Source organism: Ursus americanus, chromosome 5 (genome assembly GCF_024610735.1).
Source record: "Ursus americanus isolate L20-20 chromosome 5, mUrsAme1.1.p, whole genome shotgun sequence".
Taxonomy (NCBI): domain Eukaryota; kingdom Metazoa; phylum Chordata; class Mammalia; order Carnivora; family Ursidae; genus Ursus; species Ursus americanus.
This window is the reverse complement of record NC_142131.1, coordinates 24,572,462-24,598,434: the sequence shown is the minus strand read 5'-3', so window position 1 is coordinate 24,598,434 and position 25,973 is coordinate 24,572,462. Positions and strand designations below refer to the sequence as shown.

The 25,973-nt window shown below is 37.3% G+C and overlaps 1 protein-coding gene across 6 annotated transcripts in view; it reads left to right on the top strand.

Annotated features, from left to right (window-relative positions):
• VCAN (versican) overlaps window positions 1–25,973 on the top strand; it is a 155,300-nt gene that overhangs the window by 63,475 nt on the left and 65,852 nt on the right. For all 6 annotated transcript variants that reach the window (XM_087862008.1, XM_045796330.2, XM_087862007.1 and 3 more), the window contains 4 exons: window positions 1,226–1,603; window positions 4,976–5,150; window positions 5,236–5,363; window positions 20,595–20,888. In XM_087862008.1, the coding sequence (XP_087718134.1) occupies window positions 1,226–1,603; window positions 4,976–5,150; window positions 5,236–5,363; window positions 20,595–20,888 (975 nt within the window). The remainder of the gene's footprint in view (window positions 1–1,225; window positions 1,604–4,975; window positions 5,151–5,235; window positions 5,364–20,594; window positions 20,889–25,973) is intronic.

Sequence of the window (25,973 nt, the reverse complement as noted above, 5' to 3'; positions counted from 1 at the left end):
TTTGTTTGTATCATGTGGAAGGTTTTATAGGCCAGTCATCTTAAAGTTAAATTTCAATCTTTAATAAGAGAGTATTTTTTTCTTAAAGTTCATAGTATCTCCTTATCTTCCTGCAATTTTCAAAATGTCTTATCCCCAACTGGATCCGCAGTGCTATGTTGACAGCTATATCATTTCTGATGCAAGTCTATATTGAGATGTATGTTACCAATATCTTGACTACTAATACACACTAGGTGTTAGACACATGTCATTTTGTTAATTAAGTAATATTATTTCACTCCATCTGGAGGCTACTGTTAACTTGTTCATCATATTTTCATGAAGTAGGTTTGCTTGTGTATTGACATAATTTCTATTGTTATTGCCAACACATTTTCTAGCTAATGAGTAGGAACTGGAAGATGGGGGGAAGAGGAAAGAAAGGGGTATGGATTCCTGTAAGAATAAAAGAACATTTTTTTTTGCATGTGATAGTGTTAAATTGCAGTCCAGGTATTCTTTCTCATTAAAAGTTTAAGGGCTTAAACAGAAACACATTATGCAGATTAATACTTCAGGTTGGTTAGATGAACAGACCAAAATTTCCCCTCAGGATACAATTGAAAGCTAATGTTTCACTGCAGAGTGATTGGAACTGGATTTGTTATTATGATGAAAGCCTTTAGTTCAAACATTGAACCAAATGAGGGTCCTTCCAGTGTTAGACTTCCTCCTGCCCCAGTCTACTGAAGTACATTTTAAAAATTTTCACTTCCTCTTTGCATTTTATTTTCATTTCAAATAAGGTAATGTGGCAGTTATCTTCAATGTTTTTCCTCTCCTGACCTGTAGACATAAATTTGCCTCTCAACTGCTCTTCCTAACATTGGTCCAGTCTTTGAAATCTGCATTACTGATTCTATCTCCTTTTGCCCTTGTTTGCTTGCCTTCCTATACATGCCTCATTCTATCACTTACTTTGTTCCTGTTGAACACTAAGTTACACATACTTCAAAATAAATGCCATTTTTTAATACATAAAAATGAGCATTATGAATCCCTGTCTTTGTTGTAAAACGTTATTAAAATTGTACACTATTCTTTGTATATAAAATCATTCTAATTATCTCACATATTGAAGATGTAACCAAACCAAGGTAAGGGTTTCTTATCCATTCACTTATTTAATAGACTCAGTTGAGTTTTCTAGGACTGTTAATTTGGTATTTTCTCTTTCTTCTAGTCAAAGTGGAAGAAAGCCCACCTCTTAAGGGTTCCCTCTCTGGAAAAGTCAACCTACCTTGTCATTTTTCAACCATGCCTACCTTACCACCCACTTACAACGCCTCCAGTGAATTTCTCAGAATCAAATGGTCTAAGATTGAATTGGACAAGAATGGAAAAGATCTGAAGGAGACTACCGTTCTTGTAGCCCAAAATGGGAATATCAAGATTGGTCAAGGCTATAAAGGAAGAGTGTCCGTGCCTACACATTCCGAGGTCGTGGGTGATGCCTCACTCACTGTGGTCAAACTGCGCGCCAGTGACGCTGGTCTCTACCGCTGCGACGTCATGTACGGGATTGAAGACACACAAGACACAGTGTCATTGGTGGTGGATGGTAAGGCTTTCCAAATCTGGAAGATGGTAGTGTAACATGATACCTGGTTCAAAGTAACTCTAGTTCAGGGTTTAGACAAGTGCAAGAAACAGCAGTCATTTCAACAGTTCATGCCTTTCACCAAAAATGAGCAGTTATTTTTTTAAGGGTCAAGGAAGGTGACTTTTTGCACAGCAACTTCACTGACTTCATACGGTCAAGTGCAGTATTGTGGAAATAATGAATACCTCAAGACATGATAAACAGCTCAAGAATTATTACTTCATTATTGAGACCTATCAGTGATTACTTTTTAAGACCATAAAGACTGATCTACAGTTTAATTTTTACAATATGTTTGTATGCACACACACACTACCTTTTCTCCCTTTTTCTCACTGTCTAGCATGATTATTAAAATCTTTGAGTTTGTTTTTAAGAAATATAAATTCCATCCTAACTTACATTGAAGAAATCAGGCACTTAATAAGTACCGTGGTACCTATCACAGTGCCTTAGAGAGACCAGGACTTAATAAACATTTGAATTGGATCAAAATAAAACTCAGTGAATTTTTTTAAAAAGGTAATATGTTACTATTATACATTAAGTCTTGCAATGAGGCATTTTCATTTTTGCCCCTTTTCAGTGGTGGTTTATATGTCATTTGAATTTAAGTTAAGAGACAAAGCAAAGAAAAATTGCTTTAATTGGGTACACACATAATACCATAGCTCTTGGAAACAGAATATTTTGGCAAGTTATTAAGCAAAATTCTAATACCAGACATGATGGAACAGATTTTTCTCCCATCCTTCCATTTCCCTATAAAATATTTACCTTTCAGAAATATATACAAAGGGCTTTATTAAAACTTTCTTGTGTAGCCAAAAGGAAATACTTTGAATTTCAGATGCAACAAATTAATTTTCTATACATCCTTTTATGTTCAGATTCTGTTACTCTCTCCTACCAGTCTGTTTTTATGTTGTCCAGGCATCCAGTAAATATCCTGAGCTCTTCATTCTTTTAACCTTTTTATTATTTATTTTAGTTAGCCTAGGACTGTTTTGCCCTACTGATATTTTTCTGTTTCTCTGTGTGTGTATGTGTTTGTATGTTTGTGTATATTATATTTGTGTCTTGTATAAACATATAGATTATTCATAAATTATAAATATATATAGTAGTGGTAGATACACACTATGTGTAAATTTATATATATGTTTTTAAAATCCCAAAAGGAGTCTAACAACTTCTTACTGTTTTCATCATTAAAGAATTAGCAGTGGATTTGCCCCTTGCCCCTCTGAAACAATGAAAATCCTCCACTTAATCTCCTTAGCCCCATGAGGTCTTCAAATTATCCCAACAATTGCAGATACTTATACTGACTGATATTCCCTGCCCTGCTTTTAGAAGCCCCTCTGTGCCCCCTTACTGCCAGTCTTCAGTGCACACGGAAGATTTTTAATTACCGAGAGGACTATTTGATGCTTTGATCAACATAAGACTAATTTAAAACCATTCAAATTCTTACTTAAGCCTTAGAGATCATTATAAACTACCTCATACTTACCAGATAGCACGATATATACTTCCTGGCAATTTTAGAGTAGTTCTATAGAGGGCCAAATTTTCTGAAAGGCATCTGATGAATTTTTTGTTGCAATATCAGAGGTGGGAAAAATGAATGTTGATTGTCAGTGCATCTACTTGGTGACTGTGCAGATCTTTTTGTGTTGACACTTCTCAGAGGGGCTTATCTATGACATGGCTAGTCTGCCCCCCTGTAGTCATTTTATTGGCACATACCTGTCTTGGGAGAAGGAGACAATCTAAGAATGGGCATGTGGAAGAAAGTCTTAGAGCTAGAAGTCAGGCTATGGGATATAGACTGTTGTCAACCCCAGGGAATCACTAGGAATAAAAAGAGAGTGAAAGGTATCCTGGCAACCAAAGTTCATTCTGCATAACAAAAAAAGTGATCTTAGGCAATATGACCATTTTGTTTTGTTTTGTTTTGTTTTGTTTTGTTTAGATTGATTGATTGATTGATTGATAAAATTCCTGGCTAGGAGAGAGAGAGTGTACATGTGAGTAGGGGGAGGGACCGAGGGAGGAGAGAATTCCAAGCAGTCTTGCACGGAGCCTGGCACCAGACTCAGTCTCACCACCCTGATTCAGATCATGACCTGAGCCGAAATCAAGAGTCAGACACTTAACTGACTGAGCCACTCAGGCACCACGGCAATACGACTCTTAATAAAGTCTCATCCATAAGACCCAGTTGCCCCAATTTCTATTTTCTTTACCTTGACTCACTTTGCAGTCTTGTAGAAATGAGTCACCGTATTTACTCCAGTTAAAAATGGAGATGCTCCTGTTGAAGCCGAGGCGCGGGGAGGAGGACCAAAGCTCCACCACCACCCCCGCCCAGCTGCTCTTCCCTCAGCCCTTTGACAATTCCTTGTGCCCTGGAGCACCCTTCAGGAACCACTAGATTACGCAACTCCTAACATACAGCAAAGTGGAATTTGAGGCAAGTACCAAGATGCCTAGCTTCAACTCAGGGGAGTCTCAGGAACTTTACTTCAGGGCCTTCTTTGGGATAAAAATCATACATTTTATCTCTCTTAGTGGAAACCCTCAGTTATGCTAGTCAGATGGTGAATATGATAAACATTGGGTAATGGTTAGTAGCCTGTCCAACATTTTTAAAGCCTTTACATAATTTGACTTTCATATCAGATAACATAAGCAATATCCGTTACACTTTATGGTGGGGGAGATTAACTCAATATATGGTTAAGGAACAAATTAGGGATTGGAACAAGCCTTCTCACTCATACATAGTCCATTGTCTTTTCCATCTTAGTACATTATTTCTGGAAGTAAATATCTCAGTGTTTTATGTTTGGAGGAAGTGGTGTTAGTGAATGTTCCACATGCTTCTATTGAGTCGGCCTCAAGTAAAATCATGAAGTTGATCCTGTGATGCCCTTAACTCCTTGTATCTCCAGCAGCACCGACTCCTTTTAGTTGTCCAGTGTTCCCATGATAGTGTGAATACTACTGTAATTAGAACAACTATCCACCACTTGGGATTTAGGGACTTAAAACTTTTTTCTTAGATTGTTTTCATGAGAATAGAAAACTCCTGGCTAGGAAACTTGCCAGTGGAGCAGAATAGGACACCTGGGTGAACGGCATTTCTCGGACTCCTCACATCACCATAATTTTGTGTGGTGCTACACCAAGTGAAAATAAAGAATCATCATGGTGTTGTTACCACGTGAGCAACGAATGTGATGTATTGCTCCAGTAAGAAACTTTGCAAAGTATGGTGGGATATTTGAACCTGCCCGTAATTGCTTGCTGCTCTCTTGGCAGGGGTTGTGTTTCACTACAGAGCGGCAACCAGCAGGTATACTCTGAATTTTGAGGCTGCACAGAAGGCTTGTTTGGATATTGGAGCAGTCATAGCAACCCCAGAGCAGCTGTATGCTGCCTATGAAGATGGATTTGAGCAGTGTGACGCAGGCTGGCTGTCTGATCAGACCGTCAGGTGAGAGGTCTGGGGGGCCTCAAGCTGTAATTCATTAATTGGAGAGGAGGAATGAAGTGCTCTTACAGTCCTCTATTTTCCCCAGGTATCCCATCCGGGCTCCCCGAGTAGGCTGTTATGGAGACATGATGGGGAAGGAAGGAGTCAGGACCTACGGATTCCGTTCGCCTCATGAAACTTACGACGTGTACTGCTACGTGGACCACCTGGATGGTACGATGTTTACATTTCTAACACTTCATTCAGACTAAGAAAATTGAAGACAGATTGGGAGCACGTAGGAATAGAGCAAGTTTTCATGCTTGTTTGGATTCCAAACAGCAGCATTTAGTTCAAATGACCGTATGATTGTGGTGAAATAAGCTTAAATTAAAGTGGGAAGAGAAGGAGGAGTGTGCAAATGGTTATGCAGGTTGGAAATGTCTTCAGTTAATGGCAGGTTTTCTTTCAGACATGCTGCTATTGGACTGTTTCCAATACACTTTTAGAGCCTTAAGAATAGAAAGCTGTACGGGTGGTACCTATTCTTGTGAGAACTTCAGGTAAAATCCTGTGATGACAAACCACTGTGAATCCAAGTGCTGATAAACACCCCGAAGCTCAGCTGAATAGCCGAAACTAGCCCAGGAGGGGTTCTCAGGTTATATCTTCTGTTAATATTCAGAGCAGTCGTTCATTCATGGAAAAAGCCATCGGCCGTGTGCTGGGTGCTCTGCTAGCAGTTAGGGATGTGAAGCTGGGTAAGATAGGGGCCTCGCTTTCAAGATGCTTGGAGCCTGATTGATTTTGGCACTATCATCTCTCACTTGGCATGACTTAGAGGTTCTTAAAGACAAGCATGAGTTCAATAGTGGCATCCAAGGGGCACACTGCAGTTTTATTATAAGACACAAGGAACAGACGTTTCTGTGACTTTTGAAATGGAGTCTCTTCTGTATTAACAGGCAGCTTAAAATCTAAATATATAAAGGGGGGTTTTAAATTGAGTTACACTTTTAATTTTGGCTGGGTACATATAGAAAGAATAATCTCAGTTTTCTTCTGTGTAAAATAAAGATGTTAGACTAGATAATTTCCATGGTCCCTTCCAACATTAAAATTCTGTGATTCTGTGAATTGAATAAACCACCTCAGAGACCGAAAACTATAAACTAAGCAGCTTATATTTTCCTAATGCCCTGACTAAATTTGAGTAAGAATGCTGGCTTACCGGAAGGCTGCTTAAGTGTGATTCCCTAGCATCTTAACGTTCTTATTATAACTATCCTTTAAAACTGGTAAATCTATTTTCTAAATTAGAACTTCAGATACTAACAATTTCCATTTTTATATAGGGACAAAGGGAAAATATACAAAATCCAACCTATATGTGATATATATATTGAATTTTGAATATAAAATTTGAATGTTTTTGTATGGGCACATTAAATTTGAAAGAGAAAGACCAAAAAATCAGTATAAATACTAATTCAAGCACTGAGTGAAATTTCTGTGAGCAGAGTAACAAGGCTTTTCATTGTTTTATAGAAGGAATTTGACAGTTCTGAAGGATACTCGGTATGTTTACAGTGACATTGTTCTGGAAATTTTTTCTTCCTTGTTTGTTGTTCTTTGGAATAATTTGCAAATCTTCGGGTACTAATCTTTCCTCTCTTGACCTGAAACTGGACTGGTGTGGTGGGGGAAGTTAGAGAGGCCTTTGTGACTGGGGATGAATGAGGGTGATCACAAGATCACTCTTGCAAAGGTCTCTCTACTGAAGTGTATGCCTCTCTTTGAAGTAAAGACCATTGGCTGAACTTTGAATTGATAAAAATTCTGTGGAAAGTTGACTATATAAAGTTATATCTGATGTTTCAATTGCCACATCAATGACAGATTATTTGAAAGTAAACCTAAATTCCTCATAAGAGACATTTATTACTATATTCATGGGTATCATAATTACCACCTATATTTTATTGTGTTTTCCACAGCCAAGTGTGTGTGTGAGAGGCAGTAAAAAATAGAGATATTGATGCAGTCAGAATGCATGTGGTGGAACATATACTCAGTTATGAACTGAGGTGCGATAACGTTAGATCAGAAGCCAAATTATTCCAGATGGCCTAATAAAAAAGTCAATTAAGTATAAAATGAAGCACAGTTTAAAAAGATAATTAATTTAGTTTTAATTTAGTCATTTAAAATGAAAGCTATTTAGTTGACAGAATGTCAACCCTCTTTTTTTTCTTCTTTCTTGTTTTATAATGTCATATTCATTCTGATGTATGTATTCCTTTATATAATTCAAATAATTGTACTCTAAATAAAGTCCAGCTAGTTTAGGGAAGAAAAAAAAAACTAATCTGGTTCTTATTCTAAGATGGTGATTTATAGCACGGTTATACATATGAATATAATATTCAATTCTCTTTTTAAAAATAACCTAGTTAAATGTAACACAGCAATTATATTAGCCATATCCATGAGCCAGGATTCCAGTATTAGCCTGTATTCTTGGAAATGGTCTAGACATTGTTGTGGCTTATTAGCCATGATTCGGTAACAGAGCACTGTTACCAAGAAATTAAGGGAATTAAGAGTCTGAAGTAGGAAATCTAGAAATTAAGATAATATAATCACAAAATAATCCTTATTAGAAAGTTTAATCCGTGTTTCCTGGTGAGGTAGCTTTGGAAAACATTGAGAGGGTTCCTTATTAAGAAGTTTAATTTGGGTTTCCTGGACACGTACGTTTGGAAAACTTTGAGAGCATTTAGAATAGAGTTGAGATGATCATATGGTTGAAAATTGAGTAGAGGATTGGAGTTATTTAGGAGTGGTAAAGACAATGTGAGAGAGGAATCTAGGGAGGCAGTTAAGGTCCCTGGAATTAAGAACAGGAAGGACCTCAACTGAATCGATTCCCAGCTCTTTCACTTACTAGTTGTGAGATCCTGAGCAAGGCTTTACCTGTGTTTCAGTTTCTTCTTCTCTGACAATGGAAACAATTAGAATACTTACTTTTTAATCATGGTATAAAGATGAAGTGAGTTAATGTGTAAAGCTTTTATCATAGTGCATGTCTCAAAGTAAGTGCTCAATAAATAATAGCTTATAGATTTATGAAAGATTCTTTATTTCCACTGAATTCATAAAAAGAAGAAATGACTTAAAATTGAAACTCTGTAAACTAGGTTCAAAATACAGAAAATGTTTCTGACAATGAATACTGCAAGACGTAGAAATAATCCTGACAGGCTGTAAAACTTCTTCTCTGGAATTTTCTTAAAACTAGAATTTTTCTGAGATGTTCTGAGTGCAATGCTCTGTCAAAGTCGGAGTCATGGTACTTTGAAGTATATAAAAATAACTGACAATGGGTCACTTTATGAAGAAGGGTAGCTTTCATGTCAAGGCATTTTGAGTACAATAAATTGCCTGAACGTTACTGAAGAATTGAAATTAATACAGTGGCAAAACAGAATTTCTGTGTTATGCCTCCTAAATTGTTTAAAATCAGTTTATTCTCTGATTAGAATATTATATTCTTGTTTAACAGTGTTCAGGAATTAATCTGGTATCTGATTCTCCAGAGGAGGTCATGCCAGTGGGAGATTTAAATAATTTTGAAAGTGCTTTGTGAATTAATGCATTTCTGAGCTGAAAACTGGCAGTTTGATAGGAAGTATGTGTGTCATAGCAAAACAAAACAAAAAACTATCCTAAATAAGATAGATAAGAGAATGTTGGGAAGAATCGGTGGTAGGTGAGGTCAGACTGCTTTCATTTTCACAGGTGACTTGCTTAGTTTCCTTGCAAATGAGTCAGTATACTTCCAGTCCCATCCCTAGACCTGACAAATGATTGATCTAGGAGCTCCTTGCCCCTATGATGTGGGCAGCCTTGAGGACCTACATCTCATCCTTCTGTGGCCTATATTTTCTGTGTAACCCTACCCTTTGGCTATTACTTTGCCTGGAATAACTACTACCCTACTATCCGATTTCCTAGCTTTCACAGAAGGTTCCCAGCACTTTGATGTGTCTGTACTATGGGCTTTCTCCTTCATCTCATATCCTTTCCTAAATCCTAGTTGATCTTTCTCACCTTTACATCTCCAGACCTTGAATGTATGTCTATAAACCACCCCTAAATGTTTGCTTATGCCTCTATCTCTCCCATAAGACTGTGGCTTCTGGGAGGGAAGGAACCATGTCTATCCCCACTATGTCCTTGGCATATAGTAAGTGCTCCATAGATAGAGTTGAGTAAATGTGTGAATTACTGAATTAACCTCCAGACCAGACGTGCCCACTCTACTCACCTTGCTTTGCACTTACTTACCTCGTAGATAATTTCACCTCTCTCCAGGCTTAATCGCTATTCTACTTGCTTCCCAAATTTTCATTGCTCCAATTTCCTTATTAGTTTGTTTAATGTCGTACTTGTTCTTGTAGGTAAACTATAAATCAAATACCTTGTAGGATGAATGGAGCACGAAATTTACACCATTTGTTATTTACACCAAAATATCAAATAAGTGAAAATGGAAATGTTAGTTTCTAGTTTTGCATGTTTAGCTGTGAATTCTCTTCTGAATTCCATACCCATGTTTCTAGTTTGTGAATCATTTCTGTGTCTCATCTCTGGTTTTGATTCTCACAGATAATCCCTATGCCTTTAACAGACCTTCAAGGGGCCTGTTTTACAACCATCAAAGCGCTCAAACACTGTGTCTATGTTCTGCTCCTACTGAACATCCTGTTGTGAATTTTCTGTCGTCTTGCTCCTCAAGCATAAACTCTGCACGATCTTTGAAGTCCCTCAAACCTGGCTAGAGAGTAACCAATTCAACCTTGTTTCCCTCTTTCCAACATGACATGTGCACCGGCCCTCCACAGACCCTGTGTTTGCTCCCACCCTCAGTTCTGCTTTGGTCCTCACAAAAAAACACACACCCTTCAGCTTCCCAACGCTGTGCTCTTCCCCATGCCTGAAAACTTACTACTTCTGAGAGCCCGCCTCTAGCTCTTCCGGATCACGTGATTTCTTTAGTCTGAACCGCTCTTCTCATAGAGTTAGTTCCACACGTGTTTCGTTGTCCTTTAGTTGCTTCATAGTCACCGAATACAAAATGTCATCTGTTAGTTTTGTTTTGCAAAACTTCTGTAACTGCTGGTAGATATAAGTCCATAAACATCTTCTCTACCTCTCTCAATCGCAGTGAAGGACCTATTCCATTAATACAAGCATAATAGTTACTCAAGAAATACCTGGTGGTAATAGCATTATTTCTTCAGACTTTGTCTCTTTTGCAATACAATTACCACTACCCTTCTAGTTCTATAATAGTTGAAAAAAAAGCTCCACTTTGTTCACCAAATTTACTAAGAATCTATTTTTTTATCTTTATTGGATCACCATGTTACTAATTTTTCTCTTTGAATTGCTCCTCTCATTTACTGTGGTGTCTCTTAGAAAGAATTCTTTCTTAGTGATACTTTTATTTTCTTTTCCAGCTTCTCACACTAATTGCCCTTTCTTGCCACCCTAGCCAGTCATCCTCTCCGGCACTGGTTCCTTTGTACCTACTCACAATTTACAGGTTTTGATACGGCTTCCTCATGTCAAAAAGCAGCATAGTTCTGTCACCTCCATGACTTGTGTAATACTTCCGTGTCATCCTGTGTCTGGCCTAGAACCAAAAAATAACCTTGCTTTTTGTTATCATATGATCTCCTTTAGATATGCAAAGCTAAAAATTTAGGTAAAGGCCCAAATGTCATTAAACAGGTCTCAAGCAGGACTTAAAGGGTTCAGGCTTTTTCGGAGGCTTTGACTGGACAAAAATCAGATATCAAATCTGAAAATTGTGTGACTTCCTGCCTGTAGATTCTCAGAGTGACTTAATCTTAATGGGATTTACAGCATATAGTCTACAAAATGCTTCACCAGTGGCAGTTATCTAAGAATTAGTGATCCTGGTCTTACTCGGTTAAAATGTCCCATGTCAGCTAGAGGAGCTTCCTGCTTACTGTGGTTCAGCGGATGATTCAAATATTGATTCTGGATTACAGAACCTTTTCACTTTGGGTCACTTTGGTTTGGTGCTAGAAGATGCTGAAAATTTTTCATTTATTCTCTGTGGAGCTCGTAGAACCATCGATCATAGCTGTGGCTATGGCTTCTTTCACAGGCTTTGGAAATGAACATGTCTTGCTAGGGACCTGAAACTGACCTTGGGAGTTGTTTCTGTTTTAAGTGTTTGAACAGTGTAGCTAAGAGTCAGCGAGGAAAGCAACCAGGCATGGCACCCTGGCAGCGCCTCTGGAAAATGATATCCTCATTCAGTACAGTGATTTCCATAGATTGACCGTGAAGTGGCTCCATGGGTAAGGGAAGGAAGGAAACTATTTACTGTTTCGTTGTATTATTGTTTAACTTAATCCTCGTGAAACCTTGTCACGTATTTCTTTTCTTTTTTTTTTTTTTTAACCCTGCTTTTTGCCATAAGGAAAGGTTAAGTAATGGGATATGCCCTTTTTCCTGTTACACTTCGGTAAACTCTTGTGGCCAGCACAGATTCCCCAGCAGAGAACAGATAGTCCTCCCAGCCCAGAAGAGATGAAGTGCTCTGCAAGCTCCCCCAGATCTCAGATTGCTCACATAAGAATATCTTAATTCGTATTTGAATAATGATTTGTTCACTCATTGTGTTGTAATGATTAGAATTGCTAGGTTACACGGTAACTCTGTTTTTAACTCTTTGAGCAACTGCTCGCCAATTTTCCAGCGTGGCCACGCCATTTTAAATTCTCACCAGCACTATATTAGGGTCCTGGTTCTTTCACAGCCTTGCCAACACTTGTTTTTATCTGAGATTTTGATTACAGCCATCTTAACAGGTATGCAGTGATATCTCATTGTGGTTTTAATTTGTACTTCTCTTATGGCTAATGATGTTAAGCAACATTTCAGGCACTTATAGGCCATTTTTATATTTTCTTGGAGAAATGTCTATTCAGCCCAATTATAAAATGAATAAGTCATGGGGATGTAACATACAGCATGACAACCGTAGTTAATAATATTATATTGCATATCTGGAAGTTGCCAAGAGAGTAAATATTAAAAGTTCTCATCACAAGAAAAAAATATCTGTAACTATGTATGGTGATGGATATTAACTAGACTAGATGGATATTGTGGTGATCATTTTGCAATATATACAAATAGCGAATCATTATGTTGTACACCTGAAATGAATATAATGTATGTCAATTAAACCTCAATTTAAAAAAAAAATATCTATTCAGAAACTTTGCCCATTTTTAACTGGGATGTCTTTTTGTTGTTGACTTGAAAGCGTTCTTTATATACTCTAGATTAAAGTGTCTTTTCAGAGGATTTGCACATATTTTTCTCCATTCCATGAGTTGTCTTTTTTACTTTCTCAGTTGGGTCCTTTGACACGCAAAATTTTTGAATTTTAATGAAGTCCAGTTTATCTATTTGTTCTTTGGTTGTTTGTGCTTTTGGTGTCATATCTAAGAAAACACTGCCAAATCCCCAGTCATGAAGACTTGCTTCTGTGTTTTCTTCTACAAGTTTTATAAGTTTTAAGTTTTACTTTTATTTTGATTAATTTTGAGTTAATTTTTGTATGTAGTATGAGTTAAGAGTCCAGATTCATTCTTTTGCATGCGGGCATCCAGTTGTTCTCATACCACTTGTTGAAAAGACTATTCTTTCCCCCATTTAATGGCTTTGGCTTCTCTTTGAAAATCAACTGATGATAGATATATGGGTTTGTTTCTGGACTTTCCATTCTATTCCATTGATCTCTATGTCTGTACTTATGTCAGTCCCACATTGTCTTGATTACCGTTGCTTTGTAGTAAATTTCAAAATTGGAAAGTACGAGACCTCTAATTATGTTCTTTTTCAAAATTATTTTAATTATTCTGGGTTCCTTGAGTTCTCATATGAATTTTAGGATCAGCTTGCGATTTCTACAAAGAGGCCGGCTGGGATTCTGATGGGGATTGCATTGACTCTCTACATCAATTTGAGGCGCACTGCCATCTTAACCATATTAAATCTTCAGATCCATGAATATGGGATGTTTTTCCATTTCTTAAGACCTTCTTTAATTTCTTTCATCAGTGTTTTATAGCTTTCAGAGTGTCAGTTTTACAGTACTCTTGTCAAATTTCATCCTAAATATTTTGTTCTTTTTGATGCGAATGAAAATTGAGTTTTCTTTATTTCTTTTTCTGTTTGTGGGAAATATATGGAAATGCAATTGATTTTTATATATTGGTCTTGTATCTTGTGTCCTGCAACTCTGCAATTTTATTGGTTCTAATAGCTTTTTAATGTCATCCTTAGGATTTTCTACATAGAGACCCTTGAATTTATAATCTTACTGTAAGTAGACTTGTCCTGACATACATCCCTTGAAGCATGTGACAGTCATTTGCTCTAAGGTTTTGATGTCAAGATCTTTTGGCGTTCTGAAGTGAAAGAGCTTCTTAGGAAATACAGTGGCTATTTACCTTCCAGCTGTGAAAAGTAAAAAGAAAAAAAAAAGCCAAACTAGGCTGATCGTCCTGTGTTGACCTGCAGCCATACTGTGCCTGTGAAATCAAATAACATGTGCAATCTCTTATATATTTTGAAGGCTCAGACACGCAGAAATTTTTTAGAACTTCTTTCTCACTCTAATTAAAATCTTATTGCTCTGTCAGTAGGAAAGAATGAGATCCGACATCCTGAAAAACCATAAAAATATGTTTAAATTTTAGTGGGACATCCTATCTCTTTAAGCCCTTCGAATCGACATACATGAGACCTTGTATAATAACACACTGACAAACATATGGATTCCTTTTCTCATGACTTGTTATCTGACTCAGAGCATGTTAACTATCAGAGCCAACTGATGACAATTCTTTAGTGATTAATTAGAAGTTTAAATTCAAACTTCTGTCTATGCTCTAACCGACATTATGCTTCTCCTTCAGCCTAAGACAAGTGAGAAATCTGAAAGGTACTGATCTGTCTTTCCAGTCTCATTACCCCCCAAATTGGAAACAATGCTAGCCTAGCACTAGAGATGGAGTCAAGTTACGTTGGCAGCCCCTGAGATTTTCATGTCACTGTGAACAGAAGGTTGGTCTCTGTGCAGGTTAAAGGATCAAATCTTAGGGGAACTGACATGCTTTTGAATTATCTTCAAATATTGGCCCCCAAAAGATTATACAGCAGTGTATGTTAGCTGTTAATTAAACATGTACAGCTGATGGATTTTGTGATCAGGGTATAATGAGCATTAGTCTTCGATGCTTTGATCGTGTGTGTATATAGACACAGTCAAAAAAGAGCAAGAGTGAAAGAGTGAGAGGGTGAGAGAGGGAGAGAGGGAGAGAAAGAAAAGAAAAAAAGAAACCTCCTTTGAAACTTAAAAGTCCAAAACTTCAAAGCTAATAATAATTATTTCGAATTGCTTTTATCACCAGGATACTTGCCATAAGTGGTTTTATTATATCGGCATTTAGAAGCTCATGTCACGTGACTGCCTCCAGCTCACACACTGTAGCTACTGTTACATACATTTATTACTTATTATAACTTAAACAGCAAGGCAATGTAGTAACATTTACAAATCCTGAACTTCCTTAAAGTGAAAAAAAAACCAGAGTTCTTTTTTCAAATGTATAAAGAGAATCATGATTAGTTTATAAGAACTTATTTTCAGACCGGATGTTCATGATAGAAGGGTTATGAGCACAAATAAACAGAAACAAACAATAAACACTTATCACACTACCCAGCAAATATACCCAGCGAGAAAACCGTGGTGGGATTTTGGTTTTGGCTATCTGTCTGCTGAGTCCAGGAGAGAACAGAGTAATTCTGTATATCCTGCCCCTGCCAATTCCCCCTTTTGTCCTTGGTATTCACAGGGAATTGACAGCAGGAGAGGAAGATCTTATCCTAGCTTTGTTCTGGAACCCGGCTCTTTAATAGTTGTTCTGAGTTACTCTTGGTATAAACTCTAGCTTTCGAACAGTGTGGGTCATTTTTAATGTTTGATTTGTTTTCATTATCGCTTGCCATTTCAGGATGTGTCATTTTTTAGTCTGCCAAGAAGCCAGTTTTTTATTCAGCAATCAGAAGTGTGGAAAAAAGAACATGCATGGTCCAATTTCCAGGGACTCTTGGAGCAGTTAGTTGTCAAACGAAATTATTTTTTTTCCTTTAATATTTCTGATGATGTTAATTCCCATGATTAAGGTAAATTTAGTTTGTGGGATGTCACCAGGTATTAAAATCTCACCAGCAGTGTCTTCCAGTTTCTTCTAGGATATCCCGAGAAAGTTGAAATAATAGGAATAATTCAAACCGATAACATTTAACTTGAGATTTTGGAAAAATATGCATTAAGATATCACATATGTGTTTTTCAGATGGGTATGCAAATTATCCTATGTGTGCAATCCTCTGCTCTGCATTATTATATGTCATGTGTGTACTAATGTGAGCATATATGTATACACCTCAATGAATTCTTACTTATGCTAACTTAAATTAACTTGACCTTTTATGTTAAGTAATTATATGTAAAACATTTTGTGTATTTCTTTCCCGACATTTTATTTGTTCTCTTTAGAGAAAAATTAAGTATTCTGTCATAGGTAGATAACATTTACAAACATGTTCCAAATCTATACTCTAGTTACCGAATTGATGATAAGTGTCTTATAGATGTAGATACCTTGAAGAGGCTACTTCTGGAACTTAGAGAGTGGACTCATTGTCAACTTGTAAAAGTAATGTTTGCCATCAGGGAAGGCAACTACCCAGTAAATATAAAGTACATTAAATGGCTCAGTTATGAGTATTCAGGGGTAGAAAGAGAACACAGCCTTGTTCTGTGCTAATAAAATGGGCATTTTAGCTCACAAAAGATTTTGCTTTCTCTCCCTCTCTAAAGCAGTACTGTGATTCAGAAGGAACTTTTATTATCTACATCAGAGGCCAAAAGGTGCCTTTAAGATACATACCTTCGGGCCAGGAACTTACACAACCTGACCAATTAAGTCATGTTGTAGAGAGAGAAACTAAGCGAAAGTACTGAGTTGCTTTGCTTGATTTCCCAGGTTTGCTTTCTCTTTCTCTGGGTTCTTTGGTGCCTGATTTGCCCTTGCCTCTGGACTTTAGACTTTATGTCTTGATGCATCCTCTTACGATCATTCATTTTTGGACCAAGGCTGGAGTTACATTATTTTTACCAGCCCAGACTTAGTATCTGTCTCATTTTATTCCACTGCACTACAGTTTAGAACATATAATTTGACCTGTAAATAATTCCTGACTATGGATTTAAAAACTGAGAGATCACTGGAAACATGAAAATCTTAACATCTTGACTGCTTTTTCATTGTAAAAGTGGTCAGTGTTTAGCTTAAAAGCTGCATTTTTTTCTGTGGGATATGCTTTTTTTTCTGTGGGAAGGCCTTGTGCCTACAATTTATTATTGAGGAGAAAGGCTGCTTTTATCTGCTATTCCTTGGTTTACTTTTCTCAGAAAGATCTTCAAGAGCTGAACTTCTTCCGTATCGATCTTAAATACCATCTTAGATGCTTCACGGAGGTCGCCTGCTCTTCCCACTGGCAGGCTTTGATGCAACCCCGGGGGGTGGGGCAATGGACTCCATATGCCCTTTGCTTTGTACTCTAGCTTTTTGGCTCCTGCTTTGATGCTGTTTGGTTACCTTGTCCACTTTGCTCCTATCCTAAGCAGGTTGACACATAAGCAACCAGAAAGTTAATATCAAATTATACTTGCTACGGATCCGTTGAGTTTGGAAAACTATTCCATGAAACAGGTCCATGGACTATTAATTAATATTCTATGAGTAAAGGAGACATCTCTGGTCAGATGGTTTACAAATCGTAACTGCCTTGTGGGGACCCTCAATAAATAAACTGTAATATTAAATGCTCTGAGAAGTCTTGCAGAAACCTGTCAGATCACTTGCATTTGTTTTCCAAATGCAGTTGTCCATGGAACCTCTTTTCTATAGAATACCTACTCACGTCTCAACAATCACCAGTTTTCTGTAGAAGACATTTATGGAAATTAGGTTCTTCGAACTTAGTTAACAGTCTTTCTGATCCACATTTTCAACAATAAGCTTTTAATAGGTTAATCCTGATTTAAACAATAGGTCACCTACGTTTGTATTATGTTAGACAAAAGATATATAATGTCAAAGGATTATCTAATTAAAACCATGCATCTAATGAATAAAAAAATACTTGACAGGAAGTCACAGATGTCTTAGGAATCCAGGACACGTAGTAGTATGAATTAGTTTCAGTTACTGCTGTGCATTACTTATTGACTTACCTTTTCTATCTTCTGACTTACCTTTTCTGTTTTGGGTTTCAGTATAAAAAGGATGCTAGGATATTCTGAAATATTTTAGAAAAGTAGATGTCCTGGCCTTAATATTTTGAGGTTGAAATATAAGACGGGCAAAGTTTGGATGTTTGACTTATCATTTTTGGTATGGATTCAGTATTAATTGTGACAGCTTCAAGATACAGTAAGGTAATTCTATACTGTGGGTGCTTTACTATATTATTAGATTTTTGAAGTGGGCAAAGTAATGTTCGTGTTAAACAATCATGATTTAGGAGGTCTTAGATATTTACTTTTTGGAATACAGTTAAAATAAATATTTTTCTTTTCTTCATCTTGAAATAAAATAATTTGCCATATATAGCTTTATAAATGAGTTATTTTGATTCTCACCTTAAAGTAAACTCAGTGCCAGTTAAATCTTTTTTTTAAATCTGAGTTGAATGAAACCGAATGGTAATATCTTTTTCAATGTTTTTTTTTAATTTTATTTTCAGTGTTTGAAAAGTTCCTAGATATTAAGGAAAATAGGTGGCCTTGGGGATAATAGAATTTAATCAAATAAGTAAAATAATTATTTTGTGGGTATTGGATGGATGGATGGAAATTACATCTTCCAAACAAATGAATTAAACAATTGACTGCAGTATAGTCGGATTTAACAAGAGTTTCTGTGTAAAAATTCTATAAGTAGATCTGTATCGATTTAATAATAATAAGGGAATTCTCTTAACCTACCAGCATCTTCGGAAACCTTTCTTTCCTCTAACACCTCGAACATGTTTGCTGTTTAGGAGAGGGGAAGCCAGTTACCCATGGGATGGTGCTGTCCTTTTTCTTTCTTAGCCCTTTGGTCTGGCCACGTTTGGAGAAGTTGATTTCCCCAACATACAGACTGACATTGCTGTTTGGAGTAGCAGACTTTTACTCTCTCAATTCTATTTCTCTGCCTGCTCTGGTTGGCTGCCGGCTCTTATGACCGTAAAGGAGCCGTGGTTTTGCCTCAAAGTTGCAGTACGTCAGAGTGCAGGGAACGAAGGCAACAGAAGGATGTTCCAGCTGTAATAACAAATGCCAAGTGTTCCACCTTGGAGGGAAGCAGTCTGGCGCGCCGCCCTCTTTCACACTCGCATTCCTTTGAAGTGAATGAGGCAGCTCAGGAGCGCACAGACACAGTCTCTGTCTGCCTTTCCCCGTGTTGCTTTAAGCCAAATCCATAGGTGAGAGGAATCAGCTGTTCTTGGACCGCGGCTCCCCAAAGCTTGGCTGCAGTCAGCTTTTTCGACTGTGCTGCTTGGGGAGGACGGAAGAAAAAGAGCACCTTGTTTCTTAACAAGAACTTGAAATGCCATTCACTTAGCAAGGATTATTGAAGATCCACTCCGTAAGTGGTACTGTGACCCTTATGCTTTTAAGACTTCTTAGGGAGGGAGATAGTGCAGGAATGGGGAGCAGGAACTACGTTCTTACAGTGTATTTTTGGATTTGAGATTACTGTCCTTGCCAGCCTACGCAGTTAAGGACAAAAACCCATTCCCACCTCTCCCTTACTTTTTCAGTCAAGTGAAAGTCATTTTTCTCTCTCTTCAAATAGCTCTTCTAGGGATTTGGCCTGTTTTAGATTCATGGTGACAAAAGCTGATGTGGGTGATTTGGCCATTTTTCCCGTGACTAATTTTTCATGTTTTATAAAGCTATCGCACACTCAGAGAGAGTAATGGCTCTATTCATTTTAAACAATTGCTTGTTACATCTGGCTTTAGGCAGGTGAAGAGCCGAATCATGAGAGCTCTGGAGTCCCCATTGTCTAATATATCATAGAATCAGAGAGCAGCCTCGGTGAGATGCCACCGGGACCCGCCACTGCTGTAGTAATGGGCTATCAATATTTTAGCTTCCTCCCTGCCTCATTTTCTATTCCTCCTGCCTGCTGTATTTGCTTAGGTATTCTCTCATTCTGCCTCTGTCTTTGAGCCACTTGTGCTCAAATGTGAGAAGCATCATTTAATTTGCATTGAATTTATTTCCCCCAGTTGTTTTGTTAGCTCCCCAAGTACCAATTTAGCAAAGTCTCTAGCATTTCCAGAATATTTTATGGTGACATGTTAAGTTATTGTGAACAGATTCTCGGCTAATTGGGCCTGATGATGAACAAAGGAAACGTTCAGCCTTTCTTTGTTAATCAATAAGCGAATGGAAGAGTCTCTCAAACCTAGGTAGAGCCCCTGCTAGCACAGGTGTCTTTGTGAGACCTGGAAAAGGGCGCCCCCTTTGGGCAGACACAATTGCAAGAGGTATGCACCTGGGTAGAGTGTGGGCAAATAAAAAAGTGCCCCTTCCTCCAGGGGTACCTTGGTCACTTGGGCCAGTTGAGTGGGAGTGAAGGTTAGCTGGCGTCCGTGCACTCTCAGCCCTGGCTGACGTAGCAATCCCTGCAGTCCCAGGCCTCACATGTCACAGCACTCCATCTAGCTTCTGTCCCTTCCCATCTTCAAACCCTGGAGTTTTTTTTGTTTTGTTGTTTAATTTGGTGGGCGTTCATCCATTTTGACGGCAGTGATAGGTGAGAAGGAGGGTCCAAGAACTACTGTTTGATTTCAGATGAAACAACGTGAAATAACCTGGGTGAAATTTCAGTACAGTTTCCCTTTCCAGCCTGCTCTTTCACGGAAGAGAAAGCTCGTTTCCCAGATAGTAATCCAAAGACTCAATGGAAAGGTTTGTTCATTTTAAAGAATTGGTTGTAACTCCATTATCAAATGGTTGTTTCTGTATACCCATGGGCCATAGAAGCAGTCATTTGATAATAAAGTTAACATACGTGAACTTTTCTAGTATGTGTCACACTAACAGTGACAAAATTGAGTAACCATGCTGCTTACTGCTTTAAAGTATCAGAAGCTGCTACCTTGCCATGAAAAAAGTGTTATATCCTCCTACCTGTTCCCCCCACCCACCCATAAAGTGGGAAGGAATGAATAGTAAAACTTACGTTTGTTGTTGTGTTTTTTCCCTCCTTATTTCAGGTGATGTGTTCCATATCACTGCTCCTGATAAATTTACCTTTGAGGAGGCTGAAGAAGAGTGTGAAAACCAGGACGCCCGGCTGGCGACAGTGGGGGAGCTCCAAGCAGCTTGGAGGAATGGCTTTGACCAGTGCGATTATGGGTGGCTATCTGACGCCAGCGTTCGCCACCCTGTGACTGTGGCCAGGGCCCAGTGTGGAGGTGGTTTACTTGGGGTGAGAACCCTGTATCGTTTTGAGAACCAGACAGGCTTCCCTCCCCCTGATAGCAGATTTGATGCCTACTGCTTTAAACGTAAGTGTTTGATACCTTTTTAAAAATTACAGATTTTTAAAAAATACTTCGAAGACATGCATTGGTGTTCACCTAGCGATGGGAATGGATTCCATGTCTTGCAGTGTATGCACAGAACGGAAACAGTTCACTGATTTTCAAAAGCCAATAAACGGAGCGGCAGTGATATGGTTAAAACAACAGGAAGTTTGACAGATGGATGTTCTTTTAGAGATGATGAGGATATGTCAAGTTACGGTCTTAACTATGCTCCATTGCACCTAGAACCACAGAACATATTTCTGATATATTTTTTTTAACATTAATGCAGTCCTTAAATGTAATTAGATTGTTGGTGCTATAATGTTGAGGCCAACTGTGGCTGAGTTGAAGCCTTGAATTCTGTTTATTTTGTCTTGTTTGGTATGTCTTTCTTTGAAATGGCGGCGAATTCAAATTTCAGTAATTACAGGTGAGTACTTGGAACCGAGATGGATAATCATAATTCAGTTAATACCTAACAGGTAACCATGCTATAAATAAATATCTCCTTTTCTCTTATTTTAATTCAAGTAATGGAAGTATGTGCCTTCTAATCACTAATTCTCTAGTATCATATTGAAGTACAGTCTATGTTCTTTGAAAGGCGTAATGTAGGCTATCTTCAGTTAGGTTTAGTATTTAAAATTGATTTTAAGAAACCTCTCCACGTTCGTGATACAATTGTTTAAATTTTCAGATGTTCTTAAATTATTTTAGCAATAGTAGTCACATAATATATAGTATCGTGCTTGTAGGATGCTTGATCAAACAAGGGAGTAATCCAGAGTCTCACTGTGATTTTTACCGAAGGGTCTGTATTGTTGTGACAGCTAAACAAAGATTTCCTAGCATTTGGGGTGAGTATGTCAAAGTAGAGCCATGTCATATTGAAATATAGTAAAGGGTTTTACTAAGTTTCCAATATATCTTGTTTTAGCAATATGTAACTGAAACGAATAGAAAATATACTAGCTTATTATGTAATTCGTTTCTAAGGTGAAATACACAGGCATTCTTTATCAGCCAAAAAGTCACGACTAGGATGTCTGAGTAGAATAGCCATTAGTGTGGCGGAAAGGCTTGATCTCACACACCACTGCCTCCCCGCTGAGCTGCCTCTGCCCACATCTCCTCCCATAGACTCAGCTTTCCGAGTGTGAAAGCCATGTGTCGGGTATCAGTGCAATATAAGCTGGCCATAAAAAGCCACTGAAAATACTAACTTTTGTTCTTAGACCCTGGAACAACAGAAAAGTCCTTCCTTAGTTGTTCTCAGGAAAAGCTGAAACAACAATAAAAAAGAAAGCCTATTTCTAAAAGTAGAAAGATAGACATTCTTTTAACAGTGACTTTCAAGTAGTTGAAGCGCTAAAATCAGTTTTTCGTTAAGTGATTAAGAGCTGAAATCAGACTCGTGTCAGGGGGCAGGGTTAGAGAGGTTTAATTAGGGAAGGAATGGAATTACCCAACTTGACTACCTTGCTCAATTGTATTTTCTTTTGCTTGATAAAACGGGCAAGAGAGAACTTTTAAACAACGTTGTTGTTGTTTTTTTTTCTCCCTGAGGGTAAAACTTAAACCAACTTAAACTTTGTAGCCACAAAGAATTCATCCTGATGTGTTTTAAATTATTTATTTAAATGAAGAATTCACATGAACGCATGAAATGACAAGATACTTAGATTCAAATACAATAACCACTTACTAAAAATCTATATAAAATCTGAGAGTACTTTCAAAGTTTAGGCCCAGTTTTTTCTTTCTAATTCATTTAAATCTATAGAACTTGGAAATCTGTAACTTCTAAAATCACGGTTCAAATTTTGGGTTTTTTCCAAACCAAAGGATAACCTAAACTAATCCAAATCTAATCTAAGGGTTAGATTCTTTTTTATTTCTTCCCTAAGACCTATTATATTCAAAATGTAGTCATCATCTAAAAGATTTAAAAGGCTTAGTCATAACATAAAAATCTTTCGTAAACCACATGCAATGCCAACAGCCTCCCCAGATTTCTAATTCATTTTTCAAGGATTCTTCTAAAGTAGATATTTTAAAGAATTTAAAAAATATTCTTATACTGACTTGACTGCTGTTCACTTTTCCCACACAGTTAAGCGGTGGCTAAATACTTAGGGTAAAGTATGTGAGCTGTGACCTCAGCAACAGTTCCGTAAGTGATTTCAGGAGTTTATCGCTGGTTGGTTAAGTAGAGCAATTTAGAAATATAACCATATTTTTCTTGCTTGCTTTTCACCAAATGCAGAAGGGGTTTTTAAAGTCATTTCTTGGTGAATGAACAATACCACACCTCACTTTGCTGTAATTCTCTTTTCCTTCTACCATCACTGAATAGAATATTAACAATGGCTGATGACAAGCATAATTAGAATCTATTCATGTCAAGTAGATTTGAAAAACAAGGAAATTAGTATATTTGTGAAATGAAATTTCCCTGTGTATTTCCCTGTGATGATTAAACTAAATTGTGCACTTTTGATTTTTCTTTGACCTCAGAGTTAAGCAAGTTCTGTGAAAGTTAGAGACCTAGGGCTTTGAAAAAATCACCCATACATCCCCAAATTTAAGTGAATCAAAGCCACTCAAGACTCATGGTAATCTCTCATGTTATGTTATTCATGATCTCCAAGACAGGGAGATAGAGCATGTTTCCTAGAAAACCCATTCTCCTATCCTATTACCATCGTCATCGGATAGTTTTTCTAATTATCTAAATTCGTTGCATTGGACTTTGAGCCCATTTTTCCTTTTTAAGTTGGAGGCCAAACTCTAAATAACAGCCATTTCTATTATTAAACACAGTTGTTCAGTTGTCCTCAACATCTTTCTCAACTGAAATAATTTTCTTGTTTTGAAATCTTAATTTCAAAGTGTCTGGTCATCAATGTGATCTAGCTTTGAACCCTCATCTTTTTCTATCCCTGTTTGATTAAGCTAGGGACTAGAAATTGTGGCTTAGAGAAGGCTAAATAAGTTCCCACCACTTCATATGCTATACTTCTTACATATTTGTTCACTTTTAAAGTTGGCCTGCCCTTCTAACCTATGGTGTGCTTATGATCCTTTTTGTGCCCTCAATCATAATCTGACCGTAGGCACCAAAACTAATCCTTCCCTAAACGGTATTTTAAATATGTTTTCTGTTTATTGAATATCAATCTGTTAGCATTCAGTCATTCATAAAACTTTTTTAAAAGAGTTTGAATTCTAATGCCATTGTTCCAGCCTTTACCCTTTATTTAATGATGAAGTCCGAATCAACTTATTGAATATCCACTCTATTTGTGAACTCTCGTGTTTACAGTTATTTACGTAGAAAACATTTTAAGATAGAAGAACTAATTTGAAATTAGTCACTTTTGTATAATACAGGCGGTACGGGTATGCGTTAAATCGACTATCATGCCGCTAAAGGGTCTTTATATTTTATTGGGAAAATCTGCCTCGTGTCTTATAACAGAAACACAGAGAAGACAGTCCATAGGACGTAAAATACCATAAGTACAGTGATGCAAAACATCTGTGTGGAAGACAGCTGCAGAGGTTGGAAGGGAGCGTTTGTGGGAAAAGAAATATGCTGATTTCTGTTGGCTTCCTTAATAATGAAGCTAAAGGGACACTGGTAGTTTTCCAATTCAAAAATTTCTCCATGTGAATTCTTCTGGAAGGACACTTTTGGAATAACTTAGAGTTGCATTTTCACCTTTATAATAGTCATCATTAATACAGGAACATTTATTCTTCAGATATCTCTTTGTAGATATATGTAGTTTTTAAAATTATTTCCTCTTTTTGGAATGGCTGAAACAATGATCAGATATTCTGAGTTATGATGGAAATCAGCTGTTAAGTTGACAAAAAAGCCACCCAACCCCCAAGGAAGTCTGAGGTTTTCCATTCCAAATAGTAGAATTAATTAACTTAATTATAAGCAGACTTTTAAACAGAGCTCTAGAATGATCGAAAACCCTTGTTTTTGAAAACAAAGTCACATAAATCCTGGCTTTGTAAGGGAGATTCTCTGAGGCATATTGCTGTCACTTTACTATGCTCCAGGACTAGACGGAGGCAACACCAATGGTACAGTAGTAATTGGCAATGGCGTACAATTTAGTTTTTAAAATCTGAATCCTTTATTTTTCAAACACTGTAAAAGTATTTTCATAGCACTGTAAAAACTTGGTTTGGAACATGGGACAACCTGATTCACAGGCCTTCTGTTTGGCCCGAATGCCATATGATCTCCTTTTAAGTTCATTTCATCAGCCATGGCAATACTCAGAGGAAAAAAGCAAAATGAGCTCTTTTGCTGTTATTAACAATAATATGATTATTTTTTCTCAAATATGCAGTGTGATAAGTGATTATGTTATGTTTCCATGGGAACTTTCTCTGTATGTATATTTTACTATTTCCCCAAAGAAAGCTGTTAGAAGACGAACATGATATTTGGCAGTGAAATGAGGTAATGGTTATGGAATTTCAGAGGATAGAGAATTGAATTAAAGGAGAGCTCATCAACCATACTTTGGCTCCTTAAGTTGTTCATGTCAATCAAAATAGACCAAATCTTCTTCCAGGAAATGAATATAGAAAAGGATTTTCTTACAAGGAGAAAAAAAAATTATATAATGTTTTTGAAGAGTCCAATTATTTTTTGTTTAGTTTTGTTCCAGCATAAAATAGTAACAGGTAAATAGTGACAGACTTTGGAGAATATTTAAATGTTACCATGAGTGAATCTGGGCTTTAGGATGGTCTGGGGAATGGCCACAGCTAATAACAGCTCATCCCAGACAAAAATAAAGAACCTGTCACAACAGCAAGTCTGATTTACAACAAAATCACATCATCTTATCCTCAAATTATTTTGATAGACTTTAGTTTTTAGAGCAGTTTTAGGTTTTAGAGCAGTTAGATTTCCTGTGTACCCCCGCCCCCTTCTCATGCACAGCCTCCCCCATTATCAGCACCACCCACCAAAGCAGTACATTTGTTACAACTGATGAACACACGTGGACATACCATAATCAAAGTCCAAAC